Raw genomic sequence first — 18,005 nt, 5'->3', positions numbered from 1 at the left:
TCATAAATTGTGCTAGCAAATTCTGCAACTTTTACGCGTGGCTTTTGGAGAGCACATGCTTTTGGGGTTTAGTGCTTTTGGATAAACTGCTTTTGGGGCTCTGCTTTTAGGCAACCCTTATACTGTTTATAAGGACCCTTGGGGCCCTCACTCTATAGAGCATTTAGATGCAGAGAGCATAGGACCCTCGAGAGTTGTACGGTTGCGACTCAACAATAAAGAAATACCAAAAGGGCCACCAATCCTTGGGACCAGTGCACCTGGGCGCGGAACTCCATTATGCCGTGTCAACTCTTCTCTCTCTCTCTCTCTCTCTCTCTCTCTCTCTCAGTTTCAATGATTTTTCCGTTTCTGTTTGTGTGTTGCTACTGATTTCTCGCTTGGAGTGTCCAAAGCCATTAACACTAGGAGTTGCATGGAAGAATGTGTTGAATGAAACAAATAGAAGAAAACAATATCTAAATTGGAAGATGAACTTTTAATCAACTTCAAAGAAATGATGATGCGGTGGCGGAGCAGTCAACATGCTCATATAGTATACCAATGAGTTGTTCCAACTTTTACTGAAAGCCTTGAAGATTCCTCAAAAAGACCTAGTTGTTGGGGTAAAGGCGTTGCGAGGTTGGCGGATGTCCTGTCCGGCCGCCCATTGACTCTACCAACTTACTCACTTATTCTTTATACATAGAAGAATAAGGAGTGAGTGTTGCTTCTAGCCACTCTGCTCCACTCCACGTTGTGTATTCTCTCTCCCCCCCGCACTGCATACGTGCCCTTCAACTGGTATCAAAGCTACAGCTTGGCGATCGACGCGTTTGTGACGACTTTTCGACCTAGGCACGGAAGCATAAAACAAGGCAGTGTCAGTTCGAAGCAATACGACACGAATCCGGCAAGAAGGGAGCAGCTTGGCAACGTGTCTGCATCACAGGTTTGCGAGCGGTTTTGCGAAAGCTTCTATGTCGGCATTGTATGTGCACAGATTGCAGTGTAAGAGAAGCCCAGATTGCATATCTGAGCTTAGGCATGTGTATTTAGATTGTATAGAGCTTGTGCATCAAGCCATTGCTAAATTTTGTAGAGAAGAAGTAGGATCAAGAAGTGCTTTAGTCGTTTTGATTTTCTTTGGCTCTCGAAACAGTATTTTTTGCATATCTCCGTCATATGGAGTCGGATAGATATAATCCAGGACTTTAGGTTGGAGTTTTGGCACATTTCGGACACAACGGTGATATCCATTTTTTGAAATTTTGATCAGAATTACGAGTGCCACAACAACAAGTTTGTGCTGCATTTTTTAACCGAAAACCGAAGTTTTTGGCATCTCTCTCACACTCAGACCCAGACTTATATAATCTAGGAGTTTATCCTAGGATTTTGGCACGTTTTGGACACACTAATCATATCAAAATTCTCAAGTTCCGTGCGTTGAATTTTCTGCAGCAATCTCAACATATAGAAGCTTGGCAGTTTCAATTCATACATTGCGAAGAGTTATGCGGTTTGAGTCTTTGGCTATGTATGTCACACTGTGGAATTTACCTTGCAATTGCATTTGCAATTCATTCTTTTGAATGTGACTTTCGGAATCTTACACATTTGAATACGATTTTGTACGCATGGTGACTATGTATGTCATTTCAAAGAGTGTTTTTAGTACGGTTTTGTGCAAGAGACGAAATGTGTCTCCTTCGCAAGTGAGCTTCACCATGCTCACGTGATAGAGCATGTAGATGTGCTATAGGTGCTAGCAGACTCTATAGAGGTAGAGCGACAATGTTCTAGTGAGACACAACAAGTATTGTCAAAGTCTACGCATGCAAAGGTAGAGCAAGTCTGCTCCCTAAATACACAGACAGAGATGACAGACATGTAGTCCTTTGATATTCACCATGCTCACGAGACAGAGCATTTAGATGTGCTATAGGTGCTAGCAGACTATATAGAGGTAGAGCGACAATGTTCTAGTGAGACGCAACAAGTATTGGCAAAGTCTACGCATGCAAAGGTAGAGCGGGTATGCTCCCTAGAGACACAGACAGAGATGACAGACATGAAGTCCTTTGATATGCTCATGGTACAGGTTGATGAGTTGATGCCAAGACACACAATTCTGCCTATGGGTATTAGGGACGTAGCCATCCCAATGTCGGAGTTGACACATCCATACACAATGAGTAGTCTTGATAATGTAGTACATGCAGATAGTGCAAGGGAGGATAAGGCAACCAAGCTTGCACAGATTTCATCAACATTCATTTGTCTCATGTTCGACTTGCTAGTGTCTTTGACTCTGAATCTCCAACTTGGAATAGCCATCGAAAGTGACCAACTCATTCCACGTCGTGTCACAGGATGCATTACACAAATTTTCTAGCAACAATGTACACATCTCAATGCAAAATAGATAGACTTTGTTAAGCCAAAACCGAGCGAACATTGTCCCCTTAACAAGGCCTGTGCTTTTATCGGGAATTTTACCCATCAATTTAATAGTGTTACAATAGATAAAAATTAGTGTCAACACCGGTACATTAGTATCAAATGGGCTTGTATATTTATAGTAGCATAAAACACTTTGGACATCCACAATCAACATGCAAGGAACAAGCCCAAAAACAATGCCTCAAAAAAACTTGTGTATTGACTTTTAGAAGCTTGGAACTAGATATTTACAATTTCTTGAAGGCGACTACCAGCAGTAACATCGGCGGACCGTGTATATGTACACTTTCTTGGTTCAGTCTCTGGGTAAAATTTGCACCCAAGACTACCCCCAAAGCCCTGTGTATGTGGACTTGCTGGGTTTACAAGCCCAGTCCTCTAAGACTCTGGTCAATCAAATGGCCCATTTCAGCAAGAAAATCGCTTTTGTGTTCGTTTCATCCAAATCGCTTAGTACGCCCCAATTTACTCAGAATCAAATATAAGGACCACTAAGGAGATTTTCCAGCAGAAACATCAAGACTTCCTTTCTGCTTTACCTGGCCTTTGCATCACTCCTGCCTGCAACCTTTTGTACCAAGAGTTGAGTAAGCTGAGAATCCATCCTTAGCACCACTCAAGAATAAATGCCAGACGTGAAGTTTAGAAGGGTTTTGTGCCCAAAAGGACAATTTCACCCAACATCAAGGGCCTACATCAAAGTAACGATACAGAAACTCAGCTTGTTGATGCCAAAGCAAAAGAGATCTTGCTTCATTGTCGTTTCTGCACCATTCTAGGCACGGTATAAGAAACCACCACCTTGACCAAAACTCTATTTAGTAACTCATTTCCGTTTTAATGGCAGTTTCGGCATCTTTCCTGTCAAGCTCTGCAGCAGATGAGCATCCATTAAGTTGTCTCGGACTGGCTGGCTTGTTGGCTCTACTTGAGGGACGCCGCACCCTGTTGCCTCTATAGAAAAGGTGTTGCTCCCCACGATGCTCGAACTCTGCTTCATGGTGATCGTAAGGGCTAAAGGCGCGCATTGAAACCCGATGCGACTTGATTGTCCTACAAGTCTCAGAGTTTGAATGATTCAATCTGTTCGTCCCGCTAATGGACAGATCAGAGACAAGTTCTGCCACTCCCATTGAGTGCATATATTGATGCTCATAATGTGGTGTCACCACAGGTAGTTTGGCATCAGCCTGTGATCGTGAGCCACGCTTTCTTGGGTGATTTGCAGACACAATTTCTGCCTCCTGCTCATTGTTTCCACGTTGTGCACTTGATCTGGCCCTTTGCCAGGATGCAGAAACCACTGTATTCTCTTCCAACAGTGTCTGAGATCCTGCTTTAGAATCAGACGTTGACTTCATTGATTGACTCCTGTGCCATTGTGACTTTCCAAATGCAGATTTTGGAGAATGTTTCGCGTTGTTCCTGGTATTGTGCGGATAGCTCGTTTGGGAGCTGATGAGTGTGTATGGGACACTAGGATCCGAAATCTCTTGACAACCTTCATTTGTAACTCCCAGAAGTCCAGGATTTTTAGCTTCTGCCTTGAATGTGCGACCTCCAGTTCTAACATTTCTTCCTCCCCACAGCGAATTACTAGGGTCTCCTTCTTTAACATGCTCAATAGCGTTCACTTCTGCTTCATGATTGAGCTCTCTGAACTCAAAGTTCATAGGGCCAACAGCATGTGTGTTTCTCTCGCCTATCACAAAGCGTTCCACTTCTATTAGCCCTTGTTGACCATAAGGTGACTGCTTTCCGCCATTCTTCTTTTTCCAAGGCTTCCTGGACAAAGTTGGAGCACTCCAACTCTCTCCCAATGCACTTTGCCTACCGTTTTGAACAATACTATTTGTTTTACCGTTGTCTGGCTGGAGCTGCTGCTCAAGTAGATTTTTCTGCCTCCATGACCCATGCAACTGACCAATTTTCTCTGACGAAAAATCCCCACAGGATCCAGTAATAGGTTCCACGAGTTGCTTAGTTTCAGACCTTCGGGCCTGCTCGACAACAAAATTTGTCTCCACTTTACCTCCTTTTGTCTGCAGACCCTCTCCAGCACAGATTCTCAAAATCAGACCACTGTTGTTCTCACAACTGTCAAAAACACGAGGTTCTTCTTCTGATGCAAGCAGCTCTTCTGCCTTTGGTTTCCTCATTTCTTCAGCATTACTCTGTGGTGACCAACCTCTACCAGTGATTTCACTTTTGCTTCGAACCTCAACAGACTCAGGAACTTGAGGCACCAATTTTAGTCCTTTAAGTTCTTCTATCGCATGTACAAGGCTCTTCCTTTCAATTCCACGATTTGAAGCTACTCCTCTGACCTGGTTGTGGCCTCCACGTTTGTGCCTTTGAGGTCTCAAATGATGCACTGCCTCATCTTTCTTCACTCCATATGACTCACTTGAGATTGAATCAGCCTCTGTATCCTGTGCACATGGTAAGCCTTCTTGAGAATGCCTTCTCGAGATTCTCCTCTCCCCTGGACTGCTGCTTGTACCACTTATTACAGGTTCATGGTTCTCCATGACATTTAAGCTACTTTTGTCAAATCCATCCATCTTGTTCCTGGAATGGTAAGAGGCCGCCTCGCCAATGTTTGCCGCTTCCTTGTTATCCACCATGGGCTGTCTTGACGTTTCATCTAGGTGCTGCTTTTCTGAGTTGTGCAGTGAAACATCTGTTGAAGGGCCTCTGGATAAAGTGAGCCTCTTCTTTGCCTTTTTATTGGGAGCTTCATCCATGAGCACCTTTGGTTAAAACCAAAAATCAATCTTTAACTAATGAGGCAAGACACGTAAGCACTTGCACCAACACCTTTGCAGCCCTAATAGAACACCTTGTTTGCACAGTTACCCCCAAAACATCACCAAATCAAAGTGCTAAATGGACAAAGAAACCAACCGCAATAGCATGCTCATTCACTTCTATGCTTGTGGAATTTGACTTAGCTCGCTTCTCTAGCTCCTCAAGCTTGGCACGAGCCTTAGCCTTTTGCTCTCTAGTTCTCTCCTCCTCTTCCCTCCCCCTTTGCTTTGCACGCTGAGCAGCAATCTCCTTCAACCTTGCACGCTGTAGTTACACATGACAACAGCCAAGTCAAAGTCCCAGCAAGCATATAGGAGAACCAGCAAAAAATGCACAGCTAGAATGATCTACTCTGCTAGAATAAACTCGACAATACAAATAAATACATAGAACCACAAAGAATGTAATGCACAATACCAATACTTGCTAGTACTCTGGCTGGCTTTGGCACTAATGCCCTTCCCAAGCTTTATGAACCATTTGGGCTACAAAGGTGTCTCGACTCTCACTCAACATGCATCCTTAATGTGCTGAAGGTGTACTACACCAGATTGGAAGCAATGGGCACACATTTGCACATACAAATGTGGCTCCTTAATAAACAAACGTCTGTATTGGGTAATTGTCACCAAGAGGTGTATTTTTCCTGTTGCCTTCTTTAAATATGTACTACATATTTTTCTTTATTTTATTTTGACTTGTTTTTCCCTTGAAAAGGTGTGCAAGTGGACATTGCATCGCAAGTGTGAAACGGCTGCGGCAGAACAGGTTTCTCACATCAGGAGTCTAGGTTGGTCAGTCTGGGACTGGTCGGGCCAATTAGCACTGAATTCTAATGAGTATGGAAGCCTCTGTGCACCAGAAGGAATTTGGGCCACTCGGCAACTCACAACTTTATAAGTTGGTGGGAACTAGGGAATTAACTCAAAAGCGGCAAATTGGACACTTGGCAGAAGGAGAGCAACTTGTAGGACACCTCAGCAAGAGGGGGCGCCCAAATGAGGGTTGAAGCTGATTTGAACTTCATAAGTAACCTACAGTGTGTGTGTGTGTGAGTAGTGGGTATAGATTCACAACTTTAATGAAAAGCTTGCCTTCTCCTTTGTATTATGTAGCGCAATGATTTGCTCTCGTGCATCCCTCTCTCCCCTTTGCACATATGGTAATACCCCACTTTTGCCAAGGCAAGAGCCTTCTGAACAGGAACCACATTAGCTAAATGCTAATCCCCCACATGTACGAACAGTTCCATAGCGAAAGATTGCAAGTTTGGAGAGTTTTCTCACGTAAAAACTCGTCCAATTCACAAGGGAACTATCCCATTGCGTGCAGGAGCCCTTGGGACACGCGTAGGCGTGTTAAAAACGATCCGAAACAGAGAGTTACAACCTGTTGTGTTTTTCTGCAGGTTTAGGGTTTCCCACCTAAACTGCAAGGGAACATCAAGGGAGCTGTGTGAGAGCCTTGGAATGAGTGTACAAGGTTTTGGGCACCCAACAGCAGAAAAACAGAGAATTACAGCACGCTGAAATTCTGTTACAGCTCACCAAAAAGATTCTAAATTGCGAGGGAATCCGTCCTAAACAGGTGCTCTTGACCTACAAGAGTTCTGGCGCCGTTATGCTGCCGAAATCAGGTTGGAAACCTATGTTTTCAGCCCTCACCAAGTTTGGACAGCTTTGTGAGAGTTTGGTCTAAGTATTCGCATTATCAATTGTTAATTGAATAAAGAAATACCAAAAGGGGCGCCAGTTTTGGGGCCTACAGGGTGTCGGTCTCGTGTGCGCAGTGACATTCTAGTCACTGGACACAACCGTGTTCTCTTTTCTTCACAGTGTTCTGTGTAAAGTTAACAGGAAATTGAAATAGTACCGCCCTCTACGTTGTACACGCCCGTTATATGGTTCCATCGACGGGATAGTCACTTATTCTTCAAAAAGTGCAGCGCGGATTGTTGTGGGTGAAAGCAACACACAACTTGTCGTTATGATAGAGAAGAGAGACCAAGTACCTGAAGAGGGATCTTCCTCACATGCCACAGAGAAAGTTCCTTCAACTCTTCACGAAGAGGGCACGTTGTTTAGAGCTCAACTGCGTTGCTACATGGACATGTTTCAGCAGTTGACTAGCAACCCAAGGATGCAGGAGTTCTTACACGCTCCTCCACAAAAATTTCAGACTCCGACACAAGGTTTTCAGCCACCTATACAGGGCATGACTGAGCAGTTGCAAGAAAAAGAGATTTCCAATGCGCAAAGGACTCGTGATGCTCGAGGGAAAGCCCATGTGGTTGAGCAAGCAGCAGTGTCCAATGATCCAAGTCAACTTGCTTTAGCTGGACAGAAACCGTTTGTGAATGGTCAAGGGAGTAATGAACAAGCTATGCATCAGACCCTTCCATTACCTTAAGTACTTATCTTGGATAATTTGCTGGTGGTTCAGTGTTTCAAGCTATGGTTGGACCTTCCACAGGTTATATGCCAAGGAATGTGTTCGGGACAATGCATGTCACAAGACGGGCACCACGTGCCAATAGAAAAGAACAGACTAAACAGACTTTTAGCACTTCAATAACAACTGATCTGAGAGAGAGAGAGAGAGATGACACGCGACTCGGAGTGGCGGAATTCCACCCCGAAGAGTATTGGCCCCAAACCTTGGCGCCCCTTTCGGTATTTCTTTGTATTGCATCGACTCAGTACAAGCCGGTACTCCAGACACTGCACCTTCTCCAAGAAGCATACCAAAGAATGAGCCCTTAGCACATCTTTAAAGGCCCTTCGCCTATGAAAAGCAGTTTACATGAAAAGCCTTCAAACTCAAAAACTTCTAGTCCAAACGCAATTCCAAAAAGCTGTCAGCATAAATCACGGAATTCCGTACAAGTGCCACGTCAACAATCAATGCAATATGCGGAAATCCGTACAGCTTGCCACGTCAGCATTGTCAACGTAATTTCCGAAAATCTACCATGTCATCGGTTCCGAGTCTTACTTTATTTTAATCCTTTATGTCACTTGGGCCCCATCGGACGTGATCCCCATAAGTTGGTAGGACTTCTTCTGTCACTTGTTCTTCTTAGGGTTTAGGCCCCTCGGCCAGCATCTTTAAGTTGGCTCCATTCTTTAGGGCTTTGCCACGTCAGTAGTTTGTGACATCCCCCCTTCTTGAAAGAAAGTAATCGTCCGCAATTATAGCATATCTGCAAAACAACTCAAGTTAGCTCAAAACAAATTCCGAGGGTCATTCCAAGGGACAATCAATATGCTCTTTTTGTTAAGGAGTAAGCTTCTCCTTTCGACTCTTTTGATCAAGGAGTTGGCTTCTCCTTTCGGCTCTTTTGATCGAAACTCTCGATATTCTGGCGTAGTAAAATTAGCCATCACACCCAGACTGCACTGATCTTCCACTGGTGTCTTGATGCACTAAAATTACATACCCAAGCATTGAAGCAATCTCATCCAATTAGGAATATTCACTAGTTAGCACATCACAATGCAACACAAATGCTTACATATGCATGTTACAAGACACAACAATCAGTGGCGTTGAGCACTCCCCCAAGACAAACGGTCTGCGGTATGAAGCTACTCAACGACTACCTCGTCACTCCTCCCGCAAATAACCTAAAAAGGTACGGGCCATGAGCTCAGAGGACTGTACAACCAAACACTCCCTAGACCATAGTCTGCGTGGCTTGGAGGTTGAAGCATACAACCAAACGCTCCCCAAGCATCGGCCTGCGTTGTTCGGAGGTTTTCTAGCATACAACGGAAGGCTCCCCAGACATCGGCTTGCGTAGTTCCAAGGTTTTCAAACATACAACGACACGCTCCCCTAGCATCGGCTTGCGTCGTTCCGAGGTTCAAACAATACCAAAACAATATTTCTCACTTCTCCACCCAGGAGTAAAATCACCAATCATTGAAACCAGTATTTAAAACCAGAGTCAAACAATTCAAATCGGCACCAAGACAGGTTAAAAATAGATAGCATCCATTTCAAACAAACTTCAAACAATACTTTCTCAAACAATGTTCAAAAGTATCTAACTAGAAAACAACTAGAGAGGTCATTCAGGGCTTTGTTCGGACAGCCGAACTTTGAGAAGAACTGGCTTGCCCTTCTGCGTCACGGTGATGGTTTGGTTCCGAACCTGGATAGTTGTAGCATTCTTGTCGTGCCAGGGCATGCCCAAGAGAACGTCGCAATTGCCCAGCTTCATAATGTGGAAATCGGCTCTTCCATGATAATCTTGTATAGTTACTGGAAGAGCACCAATGAGCGGTACCACTTTCTGAGTTTGCCCTGTGGCTAGCTCAGCTTCAATTTCTCTACCCTCTGCATCATAATCAGAGTGCATCTGCTTCAAGAATTATGGATGGATGAAGTTCTCCATAGCTCTAAGGTCAAAGAAAATAAGGGCTTTCAAGCCGTTGACTTTTCCATAAGCTCTGCATAACTCATTAAAACTCTCGAGGTGTATACCATAAATATCGAGTACTAGTCCAATAGCAGGTCTAGCCCTCTTGGCTGGAGGGAGCCCCAAGGATCTGTCTGTCGTGGGAGCAGAAGGTTGCACTGAGGACGTCGAGGCTCACTCAGAACATGTATTGAACATATGCCCTGTTTGGAAACATCCGAAGCATCGGCCTTCTTGTAGCAAGGCATCTCGTTGACGTTGTATCAGACAAGGCTGTTGAGGTTGGTTTTCACAAGATTCCCGAGAAATTGTTCCTTGTTGCCGGGAGTTCTAGTTAGTGGCTGGTAGTTCTTCTCCAACTTTCCTTTCATGAGCTTGTAGCCCACCGCGGCATGGTCCATAAGCTCTTGCATGGTAGAGACTTGCTTGGAGAGACAATATTCCTGCAATGGTGATGGTAGTCCAATGGTGTAGCGCTTGCATTGGTCCTCCAAGGAAATGAACTTAAAGGACACCGGAAGGTACACGTCGAGAAACCTTTGGTTATAGTCGTCCATGGTTTCGATGGCAAGCATTTTCAAGTTGCCCCTCTGCCAAAATCCGGACTTCAAAGATCAAAGTCATGTAACTACGTGCAAAAACTGTCTTGAAAGCTTGCCAAGTCCTTGGAGCATGCGGTTGTGTCGCAATTGAACTCCACCATTGCATAGCATTATCTTTAAGAAATCCCGTTGTTCGAGAAATCTTGGATTCTTCTGTATAGTTCCCCAAAGCATAGATGTTGTCGAATTGTTGTAGGAACTGCAATGCTTTCTTGCAATCTTTCACCCGGGAAAAAGTGAAAAATTTTGATTGTCGTGCCGCATCTTTGAAATCTTTGGGTTGGTTAGGCGCATATCCCGAGAATGGATAATAAGGGTATCCGCAAGGGCTCCAACCATTGTAGCTTGGTGGCGGCGGTGGTAGAGGTAGGGGCAATGGCGGTGGCAAAGGCGGTTGGACTGGATCAAGGTCAGATGGCTGCACCATATTCCTGAAGACTCCCCCGATCGGAACAGACGGCTAAGAAGGTTGCCGGTTGGAAGCTCTCGTAGTTTCTAATGCCGGAGAAGGAGGTACCACCTGGAGCATCAGAGGGGGTAACATGTAGTTCAGAAATTGTTGAAAACTTTGCAACATCGGAAGATTCTGCTAAGGATGCCGCGAAAGAATGTCGTGAAGCTCGTTGAGTAGAAACTGCAAATATTCTATTGAATCCATGAATTCTATGTCTTGGGTTCTTTATGGCTTATGCCCTGTAAGACAGAGTGATGAAGACGGGAGCGCGCCCTGCACGATGAAGTGAGGGTGAGAGTGGCTAATAAGTCCGGGGTCGGGACCCGAAGATACTTCAAGTAAAAATTCCAACAGCTCTGTCTGCTCTTTTGTAGGACCGGTGTGCTTTCGGAAAAGCACACGCATTATGCTCTGATACCACTGTCACAAGACGTGTTAGGTGCAGCAGAATGAATGTTTGAACTTTGCTCAAGATGAGTGCTCCGAACTGTGCTCAAGGTTCCTTTTGTTCTTATGGAAGGTAGAGCCCTCCGTTCTTAATGAGAGAGTGCAATGATCATAACAAAGTGAATGGACATTGTGCGTGAAAGTGTATGAGACTGAGAGATAGAGAGAGAAGAGAAATACGACACCAGAGACGTTGTAAAACCCTCCTCCGAAGGCCCCACTCTCTATGGCAAGAGCGGTCTACTTATGATTGCACAAATCTCTACAATGCTTGGACTTGCCGACAGACTGAAAACTGAAATCGCTAAGGGCTGATATCTGCAACTCCTTATCTGCTGAATTCTGACTCTATGTCGGTGACGATGTCGATGACAACGATGCGACGACGACGCGCTGAAAACGCAGATGCTGAAATCTGCGTTTTTCGGGCTGAAACTGTAAACCTTATAAAACTGACCGTGCGGCGAGGAACTGCTGCGGGAAGATGAGATCTGCGAGGTTCGGGACTTGATCTCCGATGTCTAAGGAAACGCTGATGCTTCTTGAAGTTCCATCGCGGAGAATCTGCAAAACGCTAGGGTGTGATGCAGATGCAAAAACGCTAGGGCTGAAAATCTGCAATCTGTCGCCGGTTGTCTTGCAAATGCAAAACGCTAGGCTGATCTGATGTTCTGTTGTCGCCGGAATCTACAAGTGCAAATTGCTGGCTGATATGGCCCAAAAACGCTAGGTAGTTGTTGTGGAGCAAAAACGCTAGGGCTTGGGTTCTGCTGAGAAGTTGCCTGTTGAGCAATGGTGCTCCTGCTGCCTCTTTTGCCAGAAAGTGCTAACTCTGGTTTGCTTATATATTAACTTAGCAAAATTGCCCTACCTACTTTCCAACAAAAGTCACTTAAAAATAATAAGTGAAAAATGTCAAAAATAGGGAAAATAGGTTAAATGCACTGGAAAATTCCCCTAAAGGATTCTGATGGATTCTGATGGGAATGCTTATGATCATGCTGTGTGCAACCAGAGGATATGCATCTACACTAAGTGCCTAGGCATGCAGGGTCTGCGAACAGACTCACAAAAGTGCCAGAACACTTGCTAATCTAGACTGACTGGACTGACTAAACCCTTGTCGTGTTGTAGCTTGTCCACGGACACATAGGGTTGGATGTGTCACGTGACAAGACGGGCATCGCGTGCCAATAGAAAAGAACAGACTGAACAGACTTTTAGCACTTCAATAACGATTGAACAAAGAGAGAGAGAGAGAGAGAGAGAGAGAGAGAGAGAGAGAGAGAGACGACACGCGACATAGTGGCGGAATTCCAACCCAGAGAGTATTGGCCCCAAACCTTGGCACCCCTTTCGATATTTCTTTGTATTGCATCAACTCAGTACAAGCCGGTACTCCAAACTCTGCACCTTCTCCAGGAAGCATGCCAGAGAATAGGCCTTAGCACATATTTAAAAGCCCTTGGCCTATGAAAAGCAATTTACATGAAAAGCCTTCAAACTCAAAAGCTTCTTGTCCAAAAGCAATTCCAAAAAGCTGCCAGGGTAAATCACGGAATTCCGTACAGCTGCCATGTCAGCAGTCAACGCAAAGCGCGGCAATCCGTACAGCCTGCCATGTCAGCACTGTCAGCGTAATTTTCAAAAATCTGCCACGTCATTAGTTCCGAGTCCTGCTTTATTTTAGTCCTTGGGGCCCCATCACACGAGTCCCCATAAGTTGGTAGGACTTCTTCTTCTGTTACTTGTTCTTCTTAGGGTTTAGGCCCCTCGATCGACATCTTTAAGTTGGCTCCATTCTTCAGGGCTTTGACACGTCAGCAGTTTGTGACAATGCAAACAAGCATGGGTAACCCTATGTACGCGAACATGGGTGTCCAACCAGGTTTTGAGGGTACCTATGGTCAATTTAGAGTGTCTAGAACACAATTTGGTATGGCTTATTTTTCGCAGCCATACGTCCAAAATGCAGATATGACAGTTAAAACAGGTGATGTGAGTGTTGGAATGGACAATCGTGGAGCACCACTTTTGCAGGCACCTGTTTATGATAATGTGGCTCCTTTGAGTCAGCCTAAGGATTAGAAGGAAGGTGGGTAGGGAGTGAAGTTTGAAACTTTCCGAGGAACTGAAGATCAACTGAAGACTTTGACTTCACAAAGTCTTCGAAGATACGCAAGGCTACCACTTTCTTGACGCTTCAATGGTAGACCGCACTATTCAATCAGGGTCAAGCCCCTACAACGTGGGTCCAGTTCAAACAGCTTTTTGCGCCTGCATGGCTGACACATACTTTTGAAGTGGATGTGATGACAGAATGGCACAAGTTGAATGCTAAACAGTGTGCGAATCTGGAAGAGTACAATAAGCAGTTTTGGGCCGCACTGTTGCCGGTCACCTCTTACAAGTTTGTGCCATTGTCAGAACAGATTGAGAAGTATTGTTGCGGATTGCCCAAGCAAATCAAGAACTACTGCACAAAGACTACTGTCACGAATATGTTCCAATTGATTGAGAATGCGAGAGTGGCCAGCAATCTGTCGCAGGGCGATTCCGATGGATTTAATAGCCACAAGAAAGGGTCTTAGGGCAAACAGTTTTCAGCCAAGGGCAATGTTGCAGCAAAGCCTTTTCTGCGTCCCACAAAGAAGCCCTCCACTGAAGAAGCTGACACGTTCAAGAAGCAGTCTAAATCTTCTTCGAGACAAGGACAACAACAAAAAAGGCATTTTTCTGGCAAAACTTTTAAAGAAAGGAAAGCTCTTAGAGAGGCCAAAAAATGCTACATTTGTGAAGAGGAAGGACATTTTGCAAATGAATGCCCACAAAAGAAGTCACAGGATAAGGATGACAAGTCAGATCCTAAAGGGAAGAAGCCAAAGCCAAGTGCAAAACTTGTCCCAGATTTTGTTGATGACCAACCAAACATAGATGCCACAGAACTGTGCAGAGCTTGGGGCAAAGTTAGAGACCAAACAGGGCTGGTTTTCTTTGATCCAAGAGCCTGTGCAAATTTTATATCACCATAATTGGCATCAAAGTTGGGCATTCGCGCAGAAGAGATGGGTACGATGGGTGGAGTAGGTTTGGCATGCCCAGGCCATTCAGAGCCTGTTACTCCCATTTTGGGGAAGCTTCGCCTGCACATTCAAAGTTATGTGATGTGAAAGAATTTCATATTATGCCACTTGAGGGCTGTGACGTGTTATTGGGTATTCCATGATGTTACAGGTTGCATGCTATGGTGGATACGTACAACAAACAAATTACCCTTGTACATACAGGAAAGACTCATGTCCTTGATGTAAAGCTTAAAGGCGAGTCTCTTCCAGTTGTTTTTGCTTCTGCTATTTCATTTGTAATAAAGAATCATCTCTCTGCGTACTTAATCTTTGCAAAAGAAGTACCTGAAGTTGTATCTGATTTGTCTACCTTAGATAAAGACATGTCAATCTTTTTGAGTGGTTTTAGTGATTGTTTTTCGGACTCTTTGCCAGAGATTATGAGTCAGGTCAACAAGCGTTTAGAGAAGGGGCTGATTCAGCCCACTTCATCCCCTTTTTGTTCACCTATACCCCTAGTGCAGAAGAAGGATGATTCATGGCGCATGTGCATTGACTATCGCACCTTAAATAAAAATACCATCAAGAACACGTTCCCCATACCGAGGATAGATGACATTCTTGATCGACTTGAGGAAGCGTCATTGTTTACAAGGATAGACCTAAAGAGTGGATACCATCAGACACGCATTAGGCCAGAAGATGTCCATAAGACTGCGTTCAGGACAACATTTGGTCTGTATGAGTTTCTTGTTATGCAATTCAGTGTCACAAATGCTCCTGCCACGTTCGATAGAATGATCGACAGAATATTTAGATGTCACGTGACACATCCAACCCTATGTGTCCGTGGACAAGCTACAGCATGATCAGGGTTTAGTCAGTCGAGTCAGTCTAGATTAGAAGTGATCTGGCACTTTTGTGAGTCTATTCGTAGACCGTGCATGCCCACTCACTTAGCGTAGATGCATATCCTCTGGTTGCACACAGCATGATCATAGGTGTGTTTTTTTTTTTTTTTTTAAACGACGCAAATCTCTGCTTTTTCCTATGATTTGGGAGAAAGAGAGAGAAAAAGAGAACTTGCTTTTTTATTGGCTCTCATTGAGAGAGAGAGAATCTCCTTTTGCTTTCAAGCTTTTGGGGCTCTGCTTTTGGGCATCCCTTGTAACCTCCAAATTAGTGGTGAGGGCCTCACTTCTCAGAGCATCTGGACGTAGAGTCTGAGAGTGAAACCCTAACCGCTCTCTTGTACTTTGATGATTGATTAATATAAAAAGAAATACCGAAAGGGGCGCCAGTCTTTGGGGCCAATATCTCTAGGCACGGCACTCCGCTGGGCCAATGCAAATCTATTGTGATCTGTGGATTGTTTTGAAGTGGTTATTTGGTGCTGTCGCGGTTGATTCTTGACTTGGAGTGTCCAAGTCTGTGACAAATTCAGCAGATAGAAGACCACAGATTTCAACCCTAAAGTCGTCGTCGTCACCACCGTCGTCGTCATCGGCATAGTCCCAGGTTGCATCAGTCCATTACATCGTCATTGTACCACTTTGTGCAATCATAAGTAGACCACTCTCACCGACGAGAGTGGGGCCTTCGGAGGAGGGTTTTACAACGTCTCTGGTGTCGTATCTCTCTTCTCTCTATCTCTCAGTCTCATACACTTGCACGCAGAGTGTCCATTCACTTTGTTTGTGATCATAGCACTTTCCATTAAGAACGGAAGACTCTCCCTTCCATAAGAACTAAAAGGAACCTTGAGCACAGTTCGGAGCACTCATCTTGAGCAAAGCGCAAACAATCATTCCGCTGCACCTAACATTAGACCACATAGAAATTTTGTGGGTACCTTCTTTGATGATATGATTGTCTACTCAAAATCCGAAGAGGGATCACTTGACCGCAGTTTTCAATGAGCCACACAAAAATAGGCTGCTCATGCGAAAAAGAGTGAATTCTGTTTGGAGGAGATTCACTTCCTTGGGCACATTGTTTCAAAGGATGGGGTACGCATGGATCCCGCCAAAGTGGAAGCATTTAGGTCATGGCCTGACTTGAAGTCCGTACATGACATTCGAAGCTTTCTATGCTTATGTTCCTACTATAGGAGATTCATCCAGAATTTTGTTGAGATTGCTTCTCCACTCCATCCACTGCAAGGGAAAGCAATCACTTTCAAGTGGACAGCCAAGGAAATTTTAGCCTTCAAACACTTGAAAGAAAAGTTGACTTCAGATCCGGTAATCATTTTGCCGGATCTTACAAAACCTTTTGTGGTTCAGTGTGATACATGCGGCCACAACCTTGGTGCAGTTCTAATGCAGAATGGCCGAGTAGTCGCATATGAGAAAAATACTTTTGAAGACCGAAAGGAACTTGCAACTTTATGGAAAAGAATTGCTGGCAGTAATTCATGCTTTCACTAGTTGGAAACACTATCTGCTAGGGACTGATTTTGTTGTCCAAACAGATCATCAAACCTTGCGATATTTTCTCACACAAACGAAGTTGTCTAAGAAACACATGCGATGGGCAAACATCTTGTCAATGTTCCATTTTCACATTGTGCATGTGTAAGGGAAAAAGAACGTGGTGGCTGATGCGTTGTCACGAAAGCCCCAAATTTCAACAGTGTCAATTCCGTACCATTGTCAACTAGACGAAATGAAGACACAATATGCTAAAGATTCAGATTTTGCAAGGATCTATGATCAGCTTGTTGATGGGCAACATCATGAGCACTATATGCTTAAGAATGACTTTCACATGATGCATGGAAAGTTATGCGTTACTAAACAGTTACGGCCAAAGGTTTTGATGGAAAGTCATGCTCCACCTTATGCTGGGCATCGTGGAATTGATGCGACAGTGAAAGGGGTTGAGGCATTCTTCTATTGGTCAGCTTTGCGTCAAGATGTTGACACATTTGTGAGATCATGCTTAGTTTGCCAAAAAGTCAAATTTGACAGGCAAAAGCAACCGAGATTGTTGCAGTCATTGTCGATCCCTGATAGGCAATGGAAAGCATACCGATGGACTTCTCTTTGATCTTCCAAGGACGCAAACAAGCAATGATGGGATTTGGACTATCATTTGTAGGTTCAGTAAGCAGGCCCATTTCATTCATGTTAAAAAGAAGATAAAACCAGAAAACATGCGTCAAGATATTCATGAGCAATATCTTTAAGTATCACGGGATGCCTTAGTCAATTGTCAGTGACAGGGATCCACGTATGTCGAGTCTTTTCTGGAAGGCATTGTTTGAGAACATGGGCACTACGCTAAAGTTCTCTTCTTCATTTCATCCACAAACTAATGGACAAACAGTAGAGGCAAATTCTATTGTCATGGATCTGCTCAAATGTTATGTGTCACAGCACAAGGCAACTTAGGAACACCATCTCCCATTGGTTGAATATGCTTACAATAACACAACAGATAAGGCACCATTTGAGATAGTGGAATGGGGAAGAAAGTCCCGCCCATTTTGCAGAATAAGAACAAGATATTTGAGACAGACAAGTATATGCAAGATATGGACGAAACATACAGAAAGATAAAGATTGCTCTTGAGAAGACTCAAGCTAAGCAAAAGAAAGTTGTTAATCATCACCGTTGTGAACTTGTATTGTCACCTAGTGATTGGGTACTTTTGCGCTTTGAAAAGGCAAGATTAAGGAAAACGAAAGGCAAGGAACGTTTGTTTCCTAAGCTCAACATGCCATATTATGATCCTTTTCCGATTTCAGAAAAGA

The 18,005-nt window shown here is 44.1% G+C and overlaps 1 protein-coding gene across 5 annotated transcripts in view; it reads right to left on the bottom strand.

Annotated features, from left to right (window-relative positions):
• Positions 1–2,622: 2,622 nt before the first annotated feature.
• LOC147436073 (uncharacterized) overlaps positions 2,623–18,005 on the bottom strand; it is a 71,360-nt gene continuing 55,977 nt past the window's right edge. For all 5 annotated transcript variants that reach the window (XM_086488965.1, XM_086488966.1, XM_086488967.1 and 2 more), the window contains 2 exons: positions 5,353–5,520; positions 2,623–5,198 (listed from right to left, as the gene is read on the bottom strand). In XM_086488965.1, the coding sequence (XP_086345091.1) occupies positions 3,264–5,198; positions 5,353–5,520 (2,103 nt within the window). In that variant the 3' untranslated portion in view covers positions 2,623–3,263. The remainder of the gene's footprint in view (positions 5,199–5,352; positions 5,521–18,005) is intronic.

This window comes from Adiantum capillus-veneris, chromosome 18 (genome assembly GCF_014529385.1).
Source record: "Adiantum capillus-veneris isolate H3 chromosome 18, ASM1452938v2, whole genome shotgun sequence".
Classification (NCBI taxonomy): domain Eukaryota; kingdom Viridiplantae; phylum Streptophyta; class Polypodiopsida; order Polypodiales; family Pteridaceae; genus Adiantum; species Adiantum capillus-veneris.
Note: the sequence above shows the minus strand (reverse complement) of the source record. Positions and strands in the feature narration are given on the sequence as shown.